Source organism: Xyrauchen texanus, chromosome 8, assembly GCF_025860055.1.
Source record: "Xyrauchen texanus isolate HMW12.3.18 chromosome 8, RBS_HiC_50CHRs, whole genome shotgun sequence".
Classification (NCBI taxonomy): Eukaryota; Metazoa; Chordata; class Actinopteri; order Cypriniformes; family Catostomidae; genus Xyrauchen; species Xyrauchen texanus.
This window is the reverse complement of record NC_068283.1, coordinates 16242819-16257134: the sequence shown is the minus strand read 5'-3', so window position 1 is coordinate 16257134 and position 14316 is coordinate 16242819. Positions and strand designations below refer to the sequence as shown.

The 14316-nt window shown below is 37.3% G+C and overlaps 1 protein-coding gene across 1 annotated transcript in view; it reads right to left on the bottom strand.

The window, feature by feature from the left end:
• Nucleotides 1-14316, bottom strand: part of mslna (mesothelin a) — a 40081-nt gene that overhangs the window by 1994 nt on the left and 23771 nt on the right. The window contains exons 55-64 of the mRNA XM_052132707.1: nucleotides 14095-14224; nucleotides 13821-14011; nucleotides 13247-13337; nucleotides 13022-13145; nucleotides 12724-12908; nucleotides 12482-12637; nucleotides 12241-12374; nucleotides 11491-11636; nucleotides 11201-11295; nucleotides 10854-11082 (exon numbers count right to left, since the gene is read on the bottom strand). Of these exons, the coding sequence (XP_051988667.1) occupies nucleotides 10854-11082; nucleotides 11201-11295; nucleotides 11491-11636; nucleotides 12241-12374; nucleotides 12482-12637; nucleotides 12724-12908; nucleotides 13022-13145; nucleotides 13247-13337; nucleotides 13821-14011; nucleotides 14095-14224 (1481 nt within the window). The remainder of the gene's footprint in view (nucleotides 1-10853; nucleotides 11083-11200; nucleotides 11296-11490; nucleotides 11637-12240; nucleotides 12375-12481; nucleotides 12638-12723; nucleotides 12909-13021; nucleotides 13146-13246; nucleotides 13338-13820; nucleotides 14012-14094; nucleotides 14225-14316) is intronic.

Below are 14316 nucleotides of genomic sequence, written 5' to 3'. Positions count from 1 at the left end.
AAAATGTGTATAGAAATTAAATATTTAAATAATTGTATTTAGGTCCCATATGAGCAAGTTGAAGGCAACTGTGGCAATGAACACAAAACTCCTCAAGAGAAAAATAACCTTGGGAGAAACCAGGCTCACATTGGGCGCCAGATCCCCTCTGGATAAACAACATAAATATAATGCCAATTTTAGTTATTTGTGTGCAGTGCAAGTCATGGTTTTAAATTTGTAAATTAAGCGTCAAGGTCCAGTGTTGTAAAAAAAAAAAATGTTTTGATTAAAATTAATGATTAATGTCTTTGAAGTCCATCCTGGATTAACTGCAGAAGTTCACATTGATGCATTGTCCTTTGTTAGTTGGTTTATGAAGTCTTTTGTTGTCAATTAAATGATGTCTATGTATTCCATTTCAAGAGTGTAGTCCATCAATAGACAAAGGTGATGCAGGCTGAGATTAATGAGGTGCATCACAGTTCAACCTGCAGGTCATTTCGGTGAGGTTCGGTGGGGTCCATCCTAAATCCAAGGTTCAGGCAGTGGTATATATAGTATCCAATGTCTTACAACTGTAGTTGGCATCAGTTCATCCTCTGAAGTCAAACGACTGAAGTGATGTCTGGCTAGCACCAGCTGTAGTTGGTCATCATCTCTCAAGTCATTTTTAACTTTGATAAGTGCAGTCTCTGTACTGTGATGGGGCCTTAATCCTGATTGAAATTGTTCATATATTCCATTTCTCTGTATAGTATATTTGGAAAATATACTATATTTTCTAGTATTTTCGACATAAATGGTAGATTTGAAATCAGTCTGTAATTAGCCAATTATTTAAGATTAAGCTGTGGCTCCTTAATAAGCCACAGTAATGAATAAAAACCTAGGATTGTTGATGTTATTTTCTATGAGATTGCTAAAATATGCTGACCTGGCAGCTTTTAGTGCCTGTCTGTAGCTACAGATACTATCCTTCCAAGCGCCATGAAATACTTCTAATTTTGTACTCTTCCACTTGCACTCTGTTTTAAGCTGCTCTCTTGAGAGCATGAGTTTGATCATTGTACCACAGTGTGAGGCTTTTTTTTATTATTATTTTCTTTAATCGAAGTTGGGCAACATTATCAAGAGTGCTAGGGAAGACTATTTATATTTTCAGTCATTTCATCAAGTTTTTCAAGATTTTCTGGCTTACTGAGTATGTGAGACAATTCTGGAAGATTATTAATGAAGCTATCTTTAGTGGTCGAAAGCATAGTTCTACTTGAACGATAGCTTGGTGTAGGTTCACTGACGTTAGCTGATCGCAAAAAACAAGAGACGAGATAATGATCTGAGATGTCATCACTCTGCGGTAGAATTTTTATATCAACATCAACTCCATATGACAGAATTAAATCTAGCGTATGATTATGGCGATGAATTGGTCATGTTACATTTTGTCTGACTCCAAGAGAGTTGATAATATCGATAAATGCTAATCCCAATGTGTCATTTTCATTATCTATGTGAATGTTGAAATCACCAACAATTAAAGCTCTATCTACATTAACAACTAGATCAGATTTTCAGATTTTCTAAATTTGCCAAGAAAACAAGAGTAAGGCCCGGGTGATCTATATACTTTAGCAAGGGCAAAATATAACAGAGATTTTTTATTTATATCTGACGGTGTCATATTATAGGTGCATTCAGTAATTCTAATCCAATACACTTTTTTTAATCAAATTCTAGTATTTGTACACAGCTCTGGCTCTGTAAATGGTACAAAAACAAAGTGGAACAGACCGGTCTACACTTCACTAATCCAGCCAATCAGCAACAAGGGGTGGTTCTTGCAAATGCACAGGATGGGGGGGGTGGGGGCAGAGCGAGAGGAGAAGAGCGATGGCAAATCTGGCTGATGCATTTTTCTAAACTCCAAGGAGGACAAATGGCTGAGAAACAGACCAAGAGGAACGGTCAGACAACTATAAACTAAAAAAGGATTATTATAAGTCGAGGGCTAGGAGCTGCGTCAAGCCGCTTAACAGTGGTTGAGAGACCTCCAAGAGGTAAAAGGGTTGAAGATGGATGCAGAAGTTGTTTTTTTCTTCTCGATAGGTGGGTTACATAAATTTTGCTATGTTTCACAGAACCCATATATACTGTTGTTGCGATATTAGATTTAGTTGCAGGAGAGATGTGAGTGTCTGGAGCTGGTGTGCGTAAAACCATCTCACATGCATGAATTTGGGGGGCAAAGGAGCACTGAAGGGAGGGGTGTGTTTGTTTTGGCAGTTGAGTTCGAATATCAATATTGTTTCTCAGGAATCGCCGAGTACACTTATACACAGCATTATTTGTTGAAAAGAGATCAAATTTTTTCCACATTCTAATGGTTGATGTGAACATTAACTGAAGCTCCTGAACCGTATCTGCGGGATTTTATGCTCTGCGCTGCCACATGATTGGCTGATTAGATAATCACATGGATGACTGTTGGTGCCAGACGGGCTGGTTTGAGTATTTCTGTAGAACTTCGAATGGTGCCAAAAACAAAAAATATCAAGTGATCGGCAATTCTGTGGATGGAAATGCCTTGTTGATGAGAGAGGTCAACAGAGAATGGCCAGACTGGTTCTAACTGACAAAGCCTTCGGTAACTCCGATAACTGCTCTCCACAATTGTGGTGTGTGACGAGAAGGAGGGTGTGGCCTGGCCGTGATGGTTCACGGCTGGCGCTGAATCAGATGATCAGCGGGAGAGCGAGATAAAGGGGAGCCAGAGACAACAGTTCAAGAGAGAGAGAGACACACACTGCCGCATTGCATGTGTGTCTGTGTTTGTTTTGTGTTGTTTTAAGTTTGAGTTTTGACATTAAACTTGTTTACTGTTCAGCTGGTGTTAGACTCATTAAAAAAAGGTGACAATCCTTACCATTCTCATCTCCCGATTTCACTCTACATTCACACACTAATGCTTGACTACACCACCAACCACTACATGGTGAGACGAATATCATCTCTGAACGCTATTCTGAGATGTGGGTTGGTGCTGTTTTGGCAACACAAGCCTGACCTACACAATATTTGGCAGGTGGTTTTAATATTGTGTCTGATCTGTGTGTGTGTGTGTGTGTATGTGTATGTGTATGTGTATGTATATATATATATATATATATATATATATATATATATAGTGTTTTGAAACACTTCACTGAAATGATTTACATGATCTTAAAAATCGTTTGATCTGAAGGTGTATGCTTAAATGCTTGAAATTAGTTTTGTAGACAAAAATATAATTGTGCCACCATATTAATTTATTTCATTACAAAACCAAAATTTTATAAAAAAAAGTTTTTGAAATTGATGACTTGGACCAAATAATAAAGAAACGCAGCCAATAAGTGCCCAACATAGATGGGAACTCTTTCAATACTGTTTAAAAAGCATCACAGGGTGATACCTCAAAAAGCTGGTTGAGAAAATGTCAAAGAGTTCATATCTGCAAATTGTAGGCAAAAAGTGACTACTTTGGAGATGATGAAATATAACACAATTTTGTTTAGCAACAACATAATTCCCATATTTTGATTTGTTATTCCATAGTTTTGATGACTTTACTGTTATTCTAAAATATTTAAATATATATAATAAAGAATAAGTGTTTCAAAACTTTTGACCGGTCGTGTATATATGTGTGTGTGTGTGTATATATATATATGTATGATTATTCAGGATAGACATGCTAATGGAGGCTCTATGTAGTCTAAAGGACTTTCTAAATTGGCCGCTTGAAACAATATTTCATGGTGCTTTTCAGATCCCCAGACACATACAGCTTCGTTGTAGCTCTCTCTCTTTCTGTGTCCATCCCCGACTGCAGTTCTCATCACAGCTTTATCTCTCTCCCGTTAATGCTGTAATCACCCACAGCTGGGCGAGATAATCCACTGCAGGTGTCCATCCCGGCCTTGCTCAGCACAGTCGCCACTCTGCCCGCCCGCTCTCCACATACCCCTCAGGCCTGAGCTTTACTCCCCCCATTTCTAGAGAGGAGCCGCTGCCCTTTCGGTCGACCCAGTACTGGATGGTATTCCCTGCCTCCATGAACCTGGAACAGCTCTAGGGAAAGGAGGGGGGGGGGGGGGTATACTTGTTCGCTCCCAGACACAATGGCCACTCGGTCCTCAGCCAGCTGGTCCACCTCCATCCGCGATGCCAGGCGATGGCACTGGTCTTGCTCAGCCATCCCTTTCGGCAGCCTGCTGACGAGCCCGTTGCATCTCACCAGATCGTGTGTCCTTGGCACCACGTTCTTGAGCCAGCAGCGAGGACTCCAAGACAGCGTGATCTTCCTCCTATTTTCATGGGTTTCGGCACCAGTGTAAGGAAGTTCTTACTCTCTGAAGGAAGCGGGAGCCATGCAAACATCCAACATCAGACTCTTTATTGTCAGCACTTTTCAGTGTAACAAAACATTCAACACTGCTGCTTTTTAGCAGTACAAACACCTCAACAGGGTGCTTTTCAGCTCTCTCTCTATCTGTGTGTCTCTCCCCAGCTTCAGTTCTCATCACAGATTTGTCTCTCGCCCGTTAACACTGTAATCACCAACAGCTGGCCGAGATAATCCGCTGCAGGTGTCCATCCCGGCCTCGCTCTGTACAGTCGCAGCTTGGCCCTCCCCGCTCTCCACAGGGTGATATGTGCAGGTCACATTTTCACAGAATAATGTATTATCCAGTAGAAAAAATCTATTCTGGAGAAGGTATGGTGAACATGAGAAAAAAATAAAAATGCTTTGCCCCAGGGTTCTTAAGTCTCCAATGATCCAAGAGGTCGAGTTGGGAAGAGTAATCGAGCACTACGGTGGCCGATTAGGACAGGCTACACTGTTTATTAGATGATCTATCCAACAAAATTTCTTGAAATAAAAGTCTCCTCCTATAATTAAGTGATAATTATTCATGTTTGGGTTACTAGTGAAACATGTAACAAAAAAATTCATCATTGTCCCAGTTGAGAGCGTAGATGGAGACCAAAATGACTGGGATATCGTAAAGCTTGCCTGTGACTATAACATAACGTCCATTTATATCAAATATATTATTTTCTAGCTCATACTGGACTGACTTGTGAATAGCGATAGACCTCTAGACTGCCATGGGCTCTTTGAGAAAATTTGGAGTGAAATAAATGGCTTATTCCAAAAAATGTATATGGCTTTCAGATGCTGCATATGGGCTTGAGAGAAAAAGGTTGATGGATGTCGAAAGGTCGACCTTCAATCGACTCCGGCAGGCCAACTATCCTTATGTTGTTCCAGCGAAAGGAGATCGATGACTTTACTCTTCAGCTTTGCATCATACTCTTACAAGGCCGCAAATGTCTTTTCCAAAGACAGCAGTCTTTCATCAGTCACGTTAGCATTAGCTACCAGCGAGGAGATCTTTTGAGAATGATTATAAATGGTCAACTGAATCAGATCCATTTTAGTCTCCAGTGGTGATATTGCGATTTTAAACTGTTGAGTATAGGGCTTGTGCTTGTGCTGGTCAAGCAGCTTAGCAATAGCTAATAAATGATAAGCTTGTGGATTCGCCTGCCAAAGCTTCGGGCTTCGGGTCTTTCTTATGTTGTTTGGACTGTTTAGTAGTCATGGTTCAAGTGTAATATGGTCTGAAAGTTGGGCTGATCAAATATATCTAACAATCTGTGGTGGGAGACCTCAACTAAACAAATAAATTACATTGCAGTAGGAGCGACACTCACTCCTATGACCATCCGTCATCTTAACATTTTTGACAATATTTTAATGTCTAGCTGGATCAGGGAAATTGGATGGTAACTCTTACACTCTCTTGGATCTTTGTCTTTTTTTAGAATCAGACTGATCCGGGCTTGTGTCATGGTTGGCGGAAGCTTTTCATTCTTTAATGATTCTGTATAAACTCCACAAAAGTGGAGCCAGTTCTGTAGCGTAAGATCTAATAAAACTCTGCAACAAAGCCATCTTTTCCCGGAGCCTTGCCTGTAGGCAAGGCCTTAATTACCTCACCAAGCTCCTACAAGCTTATCTCAGAATCAAGATAATTGTTTGCTCAGTCATTAGTTTAGGGAGTTCTAATGGTTCCACAAAATTTCTAATATCCTCATCAGTAGATCAATACGTGACTATAGAGATCAAGAGAGAATTCTTTAAAAGCATTATTAATATCAATGGCTGAGGTAATTTCACCACTAGCAGATTTCACTGAGGGAATAGTAGAAAAATAATCTCTTTTTTTATGTATCCAGCCAAAAGCTTCCCTGCTCTGTCCCATGACTCAATGTATGACTGTCTTGCCCTGATTAACCCAAAGTCCACCTTCTGTGACAAAATAGTATTATATCTTTATTTCATTTGTGTCAATTCTATGAGGCCATCAAACGGCATTCAACGCTTCAACTTTGCATCAGCACTTTTAATATTCCCTTCCAACTCCACGATTTGTCGTGCTTTTAATTTATTTTATGAATTAGGCATACTGTTTGATCTGGCCCCTAAGATCCGCCTTAAGTGCATACAAAGCCATGCCCACAGAGGATCCTGAGGACAAGTTGGTCTCCATTTAAACATTGATTTAAGCCTTTAACATTTGTTGAAAATCAGGATTTTGTTAAAGGGATACATTAAAGTGCCAACTACATGATTTCTTTTCCTCCGTATGTAGCAACACCTCTAAACTCACCAGGGGGTGATCTGAGACTAAGATGTTTCCAATTGAGTAGTAAACCGAGAGTAAATTAGAGGGCTTAGAAAAAAAAATCTATTCTAGAAAAAATCTTATGGACTGATGAAAAAAAATTATAGTTCCTCCCAGATGGGTTTAAAAGTCTCCAAATATCTTTAAGAACAAGATTTTTTCACATCCTGTAAAGCATCAATGTTGCTCTAGGGAGCTTGCACACTTTTGCTTCACTATGATCAAGGACTGAATCAATCAATAGATTAAAGTCTCCTCCCAATATTATATTATGAGGGGTACAAGTGGTTTGCTACGGAAGCGTATTGCATTCACTTGAGAAAAAAAAAATCTACTCTGTTTTTCTGAATTAACGACTTAATTATCTCAGAATTACGAGATAATTTTTCATGGAAAAAAGTTTTTGCTCTGTTTTTCTGAATTAACGACTTAATTATCTCAGAATTACGAGATAATTTTTCATTAAAAAAAATATTGAGATCCCTCAAAATCCTGCCAGGAGCTCTATTTTAGCTGGATTGCATGGAAGTAAACATGTCCCGCCTTTCAAGTTTAATCCGGTTTTATTTTACTTTGGGTCTGAGACAATTTATAGAGATATATTTTAAGCCTTCAATACAAAGACATTACTGTCTATGACATTTGTAATACTGTCATGGCTGAGACACGCTTTGATCTTCCAAAGGACACTAATTACACGAGAACTACCGGAATTCTAGAACTACTAGAATGGCCATAGTGGTCATTCTGACCGTTCATACTAGACTGTACCAAAATGTCATGTCATATTTACATTCGAAACTTCTATTGAGGTTTAATCAAATTTGTATCTGTAATTAGCTACAATAGCAAGTTCTGTGGTTGTCGATGAACTAATACATTTTCACATTCATTAGAATTAAAATTTTGTGTCCTGGTGTTTATTATTAATTTAACAGATTCATTTATTCATGGATTTTGATTCCAGTGGCGGCTGCATAGGATTGTTTCCAATTTCCAATAACTCCAGAGCGTTGTAAAGTCCAAAAGTCAACATGTTTTGAAAAAGGATAGATGTAATAATTTCCAAAATTCACAACATGTTTTTATCTAACGAAATATTCCGCCTCAATCCATGTTTGTTGGCGTTTAGACTTTCGAAAACATTTTCACTGTGGTGGAAAAAACTTGCTGTACACAAAGCGAGGCACGCACCTTCCGGGCAGTCTAGCAGCTAATATCTAATATATATAGGCCTATGTATTTATATAGTCTAGCACTATTATATATTACAAAAAAGATCGTATTATGTAGGACTATCTGCGTTCAGCTTGGCTCCATTTGATCCATATTATTGTATTTTATTCAATACATTTTTAGGGTGATGACGCCATAAAATATGACGACAGACATTAGAAGCTTCATTCTAAAACCTCAATAGAAGTTTCGAATGTAAATATGACATGACATTTTGGTACAGTCTAGTATGAACGGTCAGAATGACCACTATGGCCATTCTAGTAGTTCTAGAATTCCGGTAGTTCTCGTGTAATTAGTGTCCTTTGGAAGATCAAAGCGTGTCTCAGCCATGACAGTATTACAAATGTCATAGACAGTAATGTCTTTGTATTGAAGGCTTAAAATATATCTCTATAAATTGTCTCAGACCCAAAGTAAAATAAAACCGGATTAAACTTGAAAGGCGGGACATGTTTACTTCCATGCAATCCAGCTAAAATAGAGCTCCTGGCAGGATTTTGAGGGATCTCAATATTTTTTTAATGAAAAATTATCTCGTAATTCTGAGATAATTAAGTCGTTAATTCAGAAAAACAGAGCAAAAACTTTTTTTCCATGAAAAATTATCTCGTAATTCTGAGATAATTAAGTCGTTAATTCAGAAAAACAGAGCAAAAACTTTTTTCCATGAAAAATTATCTCGTAATTCTGAGATAATTAAGTCGTTAATTCAGAAAAACAGAGTAGATTTTTTTTTCTCAAGTGAATGCAATACGCTTCCGTAGTTTGCAACATCCCTTCAAGATCTATAAAAAAAGTCCTGATCATCAGCGTAAATATTAGCCAAAATCAACTTTTGCCCCCAGGGTTTAGAGGGTTACTTTTGAAATGTATTCCACTACAGATTACAGAATACATGGTGTAAAATGTAATCTGTAATGCATTCTGTTAGATTACTCAAGGTCAGTAACTTTTTCTAAATACTTTGGATTACTTCAGCAATGGTAGATTTTTTCACTTGTTTTGACAAAAAAAAACAAGGCAAAAAACACGTTAAAAATACATTCTCTGAAAAACATAAATATATTCTGCAGTGTTTTTTCTAAAACAAAATAAATCAAATTGATCTTGTTTTAAGGATTTCTAGATATTTTTACAGGAAAACAATAACAAATATTATTATCAAGAATGAAGGATTTTTGCACTAATATCAAAGGTCTTACTAGAAAAAAAGAAATTACGATCCAACATGAATTTTCTTGATAAATAAATATGATAGTGCCTGGTGACCTGTGCATGTAAAATGGCTAGAAATAGCATTTTAGCTTAGCGTAAAGCTGACAATTTGCACAAGGTTTATTTCTATTTCTTCTGCTCCAAACTTCAAACTTACTTCTCTGTCTGCTCGTATGAATGTAACACCTCATATGAAAGTGTTTCAATGCTGCTCAAATGCACTTTGGATCGCATCATTAATATGTATAAATGTATTTTAAATACGTAATCCCGATACATGTATTCTGTTACTCCCCAGCCCTGTTTGCCCCTGAATTTCTGCCAAAAGAATAACGACTCTCCCTAATATATCTTTAATCTGTTTGAGACATTTGAATTGTGGATGCTTACTTATCAAAGTAATGACTCCCCTGCTCTTACTCGAGACAGCACTAAAGAAAACATGTCCACCGCATATCTTCCTGAAATTTTCAGCTTCCTCCAGGGAAAGATGTGTTTCTTGAATATTTCTTACGTTTAAGAAAATAAATAACCTTCTTTTTATGGGGTGCCCCAACCCATTCACATTCCACGTGGAGAGAGACAATCCACTCATATTAACTTTTGACATTTTGACACATTAGAAAAAATAGATTGGGTGTCAAAAATAAGATTATAAAGACCACATTCCAACATCAGTTCAACGATCAAACCCCTATGAAACAAACTCCAGCCAATAAGTAGCATAAACACAAAGAACATGTAGATTAATTCACAAAACTGTATCAAAGGTGTTTTCCTCCACAAAACAAATTCCAGCTGCTAGCAGAACCAGCACAATAAACAAACAAAAAAACGTTCAGTTCCCTTAGGCAGTCAGACGATTGTTCAGTGAGCCGGATGTTTCATGCAGCAGATGACCTAATCCCTCCAATGTCCTGCAAAAAAACTTCACAAAACAAACTCCAGCCAATAGGAGGCATAGGCACAAAGAACAAGCAGATTCATCCACAAATGTCCCGAATGAGTGTTATTCTGTCCAAACCGAGTCCCTGGTCTGCGGCCCTGTCAGAGGTATCAGCTTGAGCATGTAAGTGTCTTTTAAGTATCTCCAGAGCCAGAGGATTTTTAATTCCTTGCCATGCTGACTTCATAGAACTGTTATGTTGCAGGGTGTATCAAATCTCACCGGTTTATGACATAAAAATAATGAAAAACTAGCAAAGTGTGCAGAGCTCGCTGTTTACACGTGCAAACCCTTTTTTTTGCCATTTTTGACCTAACATTGACCTTAAAACCTTCCAGTCTATTGCATACTGTAGCAACTCAAAAACAAACACAAAGACAATGTTAAGCTTCATTTAAAGAACCAAATAGCTTTCAACTGTGTTTGATATAATGACATGTGATTTTCTAGTACCAAATTAGCATGATTACTCAAGGATAAGGTGTTGGAGTGATGGCTGCTGGAAATAGGGCCTGTCTAGATTTGATATAAAATTCAAACTTTTCAAATAGTGATGGTGCTGTTTTTTACATCAGTAATGTCCTGACTATACTTGATGAATGCCACTTTGGTGAATTAAACTACCAATTTCCAAAAATCTGTACATTATTCCAAATGTTTGGCTGCCAGTGTGTGTGTATATATATATATATATATATACAGTATATCAGTATATATGGTGCATGACACCTTACCTGAAGTTACTGCACCATTAGTGGTTGTGGCAGCTGTAGAAGTTGAATTAGTTGCTGCAGTAGGAGAAACAGGGTCTGCTTTCCCTCCAGTTAGTGTAATATTCAATGTATTTAGCTCAGACTGTAATTGCTGCTTGATCCAGCTCTGCACAATTTTTTCATTTTCAAAGGTTTTTAGATCCTGTAGGTTTAAACCGAGAAGACCCTTTACTTCCGACACCTTGAGGTTCTGTAATATAAAATAAGTGAAATTTGTGATGTTTAGTTACATACAAAATTAAAGTGATGTATAAATTATGAGAATAGAGAGGAAGGAATGACAATACAAAGTGTCTTTCTGTACTCACGAAGACAACATTTGGATCCAGATTTTTGAAAGTTGAAAGGCTCATGCTGACATCAGACAATGACAAATTCCTAATGTAATTTAAATCTGCACCCCCTACAGAACAAACCATACAAATGCTAAACAATTTGAATGTAATTTATACATTTTGGCAGGTGCTTCTATGTAACTTACAGTGCATTCGAGCTATAAATTCTATTCCCTGGGAATTAAACCCATGACCTTGGCATTGTTAGCACCAAAATGCTCAGAATAAGACAATTTTTTATGACACTTGAAATGCTCCCTTACCAAGATAGGACTCAATGAGCTGGAAATCTGTGAGGAGGCTTTTTTTATCAGTGGTTGATGACAAGGGGAATGCTCTGTCAGCAATGCTGAAGAGTACCTTCTTTTGATCAGTAGAACACTCTGACACATTCAAAGCATCAGACCCCCTGTTATTGAGGATAATAGAGAAGGGTAGAGATCAAGAATTCAAATGTCGTGCAAGGTTTAAAAGATAATGGAATAAATTTGACTGGGGTGTCCAAGCTGTGGCCTGTGGCCTGTCGTCTGTTCTGACACAGCCCATGATATATTTAAGGTGTCGATGGCACAGTCCGATGGCAATTATTATGTTATTATAGTAAAATGTGTAAAAAGATATTTCACTTTTCCATTACAAGTGTTCTTAATGAGTGAAATATAATGACCTCAATCTAACTGATGTAACTTATTAAGAATCTCTATATTTACACATGCATTTTCAAGCATACACGTAAATGATGTAAATGTAAAAGAGAATTTTCATTTTAAAGTAAACTATTTCTTTAAAGTAAAACATATAATTCAATTTAATAATAATTATAAGCCCGAACAGCAAAGCTGAAATCATACTTCGCTTAAGAGTAGGGTAGAAGAGATGAGTTTATGTACACAGTTTACCATGACTGACTTTCTAAATAGAATGCACTGCTGTGCTAGACCAGAACATAAATGCTGCTTTTGATTGTTATAAAGTATAGTTGTATGAGTTTACATTATTGTATAAGACCTTACCGTATACTATCAGGCAATATTGCTGCCAATGTGCTGATATTCAGAGAACAGAGATTGGGTCCTTTGATTAGATTCAACTCAGTCGCAGTCAGATTTTTGTTGGAGCTTAGGTATTTTGTAATGATTGCATTGCTCTGAAAGACAAATTAAAGTGGTGACACAAAAATAAATGTTTATTTGGCATCTCCTTCAAGTAAGATGCATGATAATGCAAATTAAATGTTCATGCCAAAATCTGCACCTGTGCAGGGGCCCATTCACCATCACTGGCATTCATCAGTGCAGCCAGTGTGTCCGTTTTAGTGATGCTCCATTTATTTATTTCAACAACTGTTGCATTCCTAGATACTGACCCCAGCACCTGCACCTGATCATCCAAAAGGCCATTTGGAAGAATCTGATGGACATGTACCAACAACTCTATATTAAAACGGTCCTGGATGTTTTCATAAGATTTCAACAAACCATAATATTCCACATTACCTCACTGAGTTTGTTCAAAATTACTCTCTGAAGATCATTATCATCAACTTTTGCACACAGGTCAGCGAGGTTGTCCCTCACAACTTCAACACTCAGGCAGTTCTCGAAATCATTAGCAGAATATCCGAAGGGGAAGGCATCATCGATGATAACAGTACTGGTGATGGTGCTCTTAGCACAGCCAGCTTTCAGTTAAATCAGAAGTGAAGTCATTATTTTCAGGGATAATTTGGGAAGCATGAAGAAACAATAAAAGAAAGACATCGATTTTGTAGTTACAGAGAGAAAGATGGCATACCTTCTCTTTTGGCTTTCGTTACAGTTAAAATGAGAGCCTTAAACAACCTTTTCATATGCACTTTTGCTGTGTTTTGGACACGTAGAGATTTTAAGAAAGTTTTCAAGAACTTGCGAGAATCTCTCTGTTTAAAACAAGAGGGGCATATAAAATAGCATGGTGTCAGAAAGGGGAGACTTTCTCTGTGTGGCTAAACCAGGTTGTATGTTTGAATATTTGGTTTACCTCTGCGAATGATCCCCAAAATGTCTGGGGCAAGTACAAAGGAAGAATTCCAAGATTGCCAAGAGTTATCTGATTCCATTTGACTGGTGGTCTAAAAAAGTGCAATTAGAATTACAAACATTTATTTTTTCTAAAGCACAGTATTAAGCCAGAAAACAGGATTCACTGGACAATGATAAACAAGCAGAGTATTTGAGAACAGACTGTAATATCAACAGCATTGAGTAAAACATATGTAAGTCTGTTTGATTTTCTGTGACTGCCGACGTGAGTACGCTCCCCAATGAGTGGTGCTAAGTAAATGGCTTGTATACAACAATTAACAGAGAGGAAATATAGATATTATATAAAATTTGTTAAGTGGAAAAACTATATATTTCCTGTAATTAAAATTTAAAATTAAATAAATGAGTAATGTGATTACTTTTTCAACTAAACAATCAGTAAAGCAATCTGATTACAATTTTAAAGAAATAATTTGTATTTTGCAGTGGAATACGTTTTTGTGAGTATCTTACCCAACAATGAATATCAAATTGAAAACGCCTCATTTTTTAATATCAGCTTAACTTACCCATATTTTGATGTTCCCTTAAAGAGAAGTGTTTCTATGGCCGTTATCTGTGTCTCTGAGAGTTCGTTGCATTTCTTTAAGTTCTCCAGGATTTCTGGGTCAGAGTTTTCAATGACGTCTTTGCCCAGAACACATGCCAAATTGCCCAGCTCTGTTAAGTCCTGTTTCTTGATGCCTGTCCCATTTATACCCTTTTATGGAAATTATGAATATGTAAATATTCAATATAGGTCTCAATAATATTCTAACATCTAAATCATTTGACATTACTTACAAAGCAGTCTCTGGCATTTTTCCACAAAATGTCCCATCTCCCTCTCAGTGTAGTAGAAAATTTAGAGAAATCTGCTTTTGCTAACTGTGTAAAATATGCCTGGCATTGGGCTCTTGGGATTGTATCATAACTGAAAAGGACAGCAGACAATGTGTTTTACAATTTTACCCGTTTACAAACAATCTCTTGCTAAAGCAGGTCAACTTCTTTATTAGAAAAGTA